The sequence below is a fragment of the Trifolium pratense genome, linkage group LG1 (genome assembly GCF_020283565.1).
Source record: "Trifolium pratense cultivar HEN17-A07 linkage group LG1, ARS_RC_1.1, whole genome shotgun sequence".
Lineage (NCBI taxonomy): Eukaryota > Viridiplantae > Streptophyta > Magnoliopsida > Fabales > Fabaceae > Trifolium > Trifolium pratense.
In genome coordinates this window covers 5,668,653-5,671,273 of record NC_060059.1, presented here as the reverse complement: position 1 = coordinate 5,671,273, position 2,621 = coordinate 5,668,653, and the positions used below count along the sequence as shown (strand labels likewise).

The following is a 2,621-nucleotide window of genomic DNA, read 5'->3' as shown; positions in this document are numbered from 1 at the left end:
AAACCATCCATCTTATATGATTTTTTAAAAGAATCACAGTCAAATAAATTATTTTTGGTTTTTTAAAAGAATCACAGTCAAATAAATTGATGTATATATACAAATATACCAAACGTTTGAAGAAAATCTCCTCAATTAGTATGTATGTATGTATGTATGTATGTATGTATGCGCGCATGAAACAAGTTTTTGCTTTATCTGTAGTATTTAACCTCAGGACATAAAGCTAAGCAGGATTTCTGATGTCATGGAGATTCTTAACAAGACAAGGTTTTCTGGTGTTCATGGCATTGACCATGAGAAATCTCCTCGGACAATCCTCGAGAACCAGTAAGAATCTGCTCATATATTCATCTATGATTGAATTTGAAGTCGTGTTTGAAAGCGTTTATTTGTGCTCATTTCATAATATAACTACTTATATTAGTGTTTGGATGCATTTATAAAAAAAGCTCCACAGAATAACTAATGTTTGCGAATAACTTTCTGAATAAACACTCAACTAGAATGCACGCTATAAAAAAAAAGAAAGGGTTATGGAATAGAAACTGGTATTGTATATGTCACAATGCATAACCAACAAAAGTTAAGTTACTAGTGAGGAAGATAAGCTAGTGCTCTACATCAATAGATCAGTTGGAAAATTTCACATTAATCCAACAGGCCAAACTTTTTGTTCCAACAATTATCACAAAACAATAAATGAAAAAGTAGACAATTTATAATTCAAAATTGGCTTAAATATCTTTGAACTGCAACCATCTTCCTGACTATCTTGTAACCTGTAGCATACACAAAATGAATCAAGAATGATAATTTCCACTTTTTAAATGTCACTCGATTGATTGTAAAGTGAGGTTGAATAGAGCAACAATTTGTTCCTTCGCGAATCGAAAATAAAAAGGGAGGTTGTGGCGAAGTTAATGCAAAGTGAAAGTGAGAGCGAGGACGATGCACTATTCTTGGTTCAGGCAAGAAAGATAAGAAGAGAAGTTGTCAAAAGATGAAGAGAAAAACAAGGATAAACACTGTTGAATATTCTCCAGCTTAATCTCTCTCAGTTGTGAGCAGTTTTCTATGACATGTTTCACTCCCTTCTCTGTGACATCATGACAATCCTCTAATGATAGTTCCAAAAGCCCACAACAATTCTTTGAGATCACATAGAGCGTTTTATCGTCAACCTTTGCATATGTCAACTTCAACACCTCCAGTTTGGGAACTAAGAAGTTCATTCCAAGTAGGTTCACATTTGAACACATGGTTAAGTCCAAATGCCTAATCTTACAACATCTCCTTAAAACTTGACAAATACCTTCAGATATACGATCACAATGTTTCAAATCTAGCAGCTGCAAATTAGGGAAAATGGAAGAAAACATTATAATGTTTTCATCACTTAACCATGAATTACAACCCAAATAAAGAGACTTTAATTGAGGGTGTTGACCAAACTCCCCCAAAGAATCAAAATTCTCTACACTCTTACTCCCAATCCTTTCCATTTTGATCTCTCTAAGTGAAGGGCAGTTCGTAGAGAGTGCAAACAAGGATGATTTTGTGAGCTCATCACAATGACTAAGGTTTATGGACAACAAATCACCAAGAAACGAAGACAACTGGGTAACATGATGATCATTCAAAAAATCAGCATCTTGAAGATCCAAATGTTTTAAACGTCGACTCTTGGATAACAAACAAAAGATTCCGGCATAACTATAAAACCTGCAACGTGTGAGGACAAGCTTTGTCAAATGAAGACCTTCCCTTGCAATAGAGTAGAGCAAGTTATCTGAGATTCTCAAACACACCAAAACAAGACAATTCAAACCCTTCAAACTCACCAATGAGTCAATAAAATGTGCCGTAGCAAACAGTTTTCTGGATTCTTTATGTAAAGGATTAACAGAGCTAATCGATAAAGACCTCAAAGTAGGTCTATCACGGAGAGCAGAAGCAACTCCTGCGTTGGTTATATCATAAGAGTATTTAAACATGATAAAATCTTCGAGAAGCTTACAATTGTTTAAGAAGTTGAAAAGCGATTGGTTGCTCATATTAAATCCAGAAAGATTAACCTTGCGGAGTTTGATAAGTGCAAGTGAAAGGGCCTCTGCCCCATCATCGAGACAGGCAGGGTAATTATCTTGGCAATTTAAGGGATAGCTGAGGTCAAGTTCTTGAAGCAAAGGGAAACATTCCGCGATGAGGAACAAATCACAGTTATCAAGAGAATCAATGACGGAACAAGTGAGAGAGGTCAAAGTTGTAATGTTTTGGGAGAAAGCTCGCATACCTTTTGCGGGAAAGGTGGGTTGGTGAGAGAAACTGAGCGATGTGAGTTTCAATGGAAAACAAGATATGTTGAGGAGAAGGTTGTCTAGGTCATTGTAGTAGCGTGCAATGCGGAGTGACTTGAGGTTGGTAAATCTATTCAAGAGGGGGAGTATTGAATCGTCGTACACATAGAGTGAGAATCGGGAGCGGTTGGTAATGAAGAGAAACTGTTTGGAGACGAGGGATAGAGAATTCAATGAGTGGCACCTGTTGTAATCGTCGTCATCAATGATGAATTGGAAGATAGATTCCCAACACTCATCGGGTAAATATGATGCAACCAT

General features: G+C 36.4%; 1 protein-coding gene across 1 annotated transcript; it reads right to left on the bottom strand.

Annotated features, from left to right (window-relative positions):
• Positions 1–824: 824 nt before the first annotated feature.
• LOC123912930 (F-box/LRR-repeat protein 2-like) lies at positions 825–2,621 on the bottom strand. Its single transcript, XM_045963528.1, has one exon. It carries the CDS (start codon positions 2,619–2,621, stop codon positions 957–959), a length of 1,665 nt encoding a protein of 554 aa, XP_045819484.1. The 3' UTR covers positions 825–956.

Excerpts from the sequence above, each read along its gene's own strand:
- LOC123912930 (XM_045963528.1), bottom strand. The coding sequence starts at position 2,621 with ATGGTTGCATCATATTTACCCGATGAGTGTTGGGAATCTATCTTCCAA.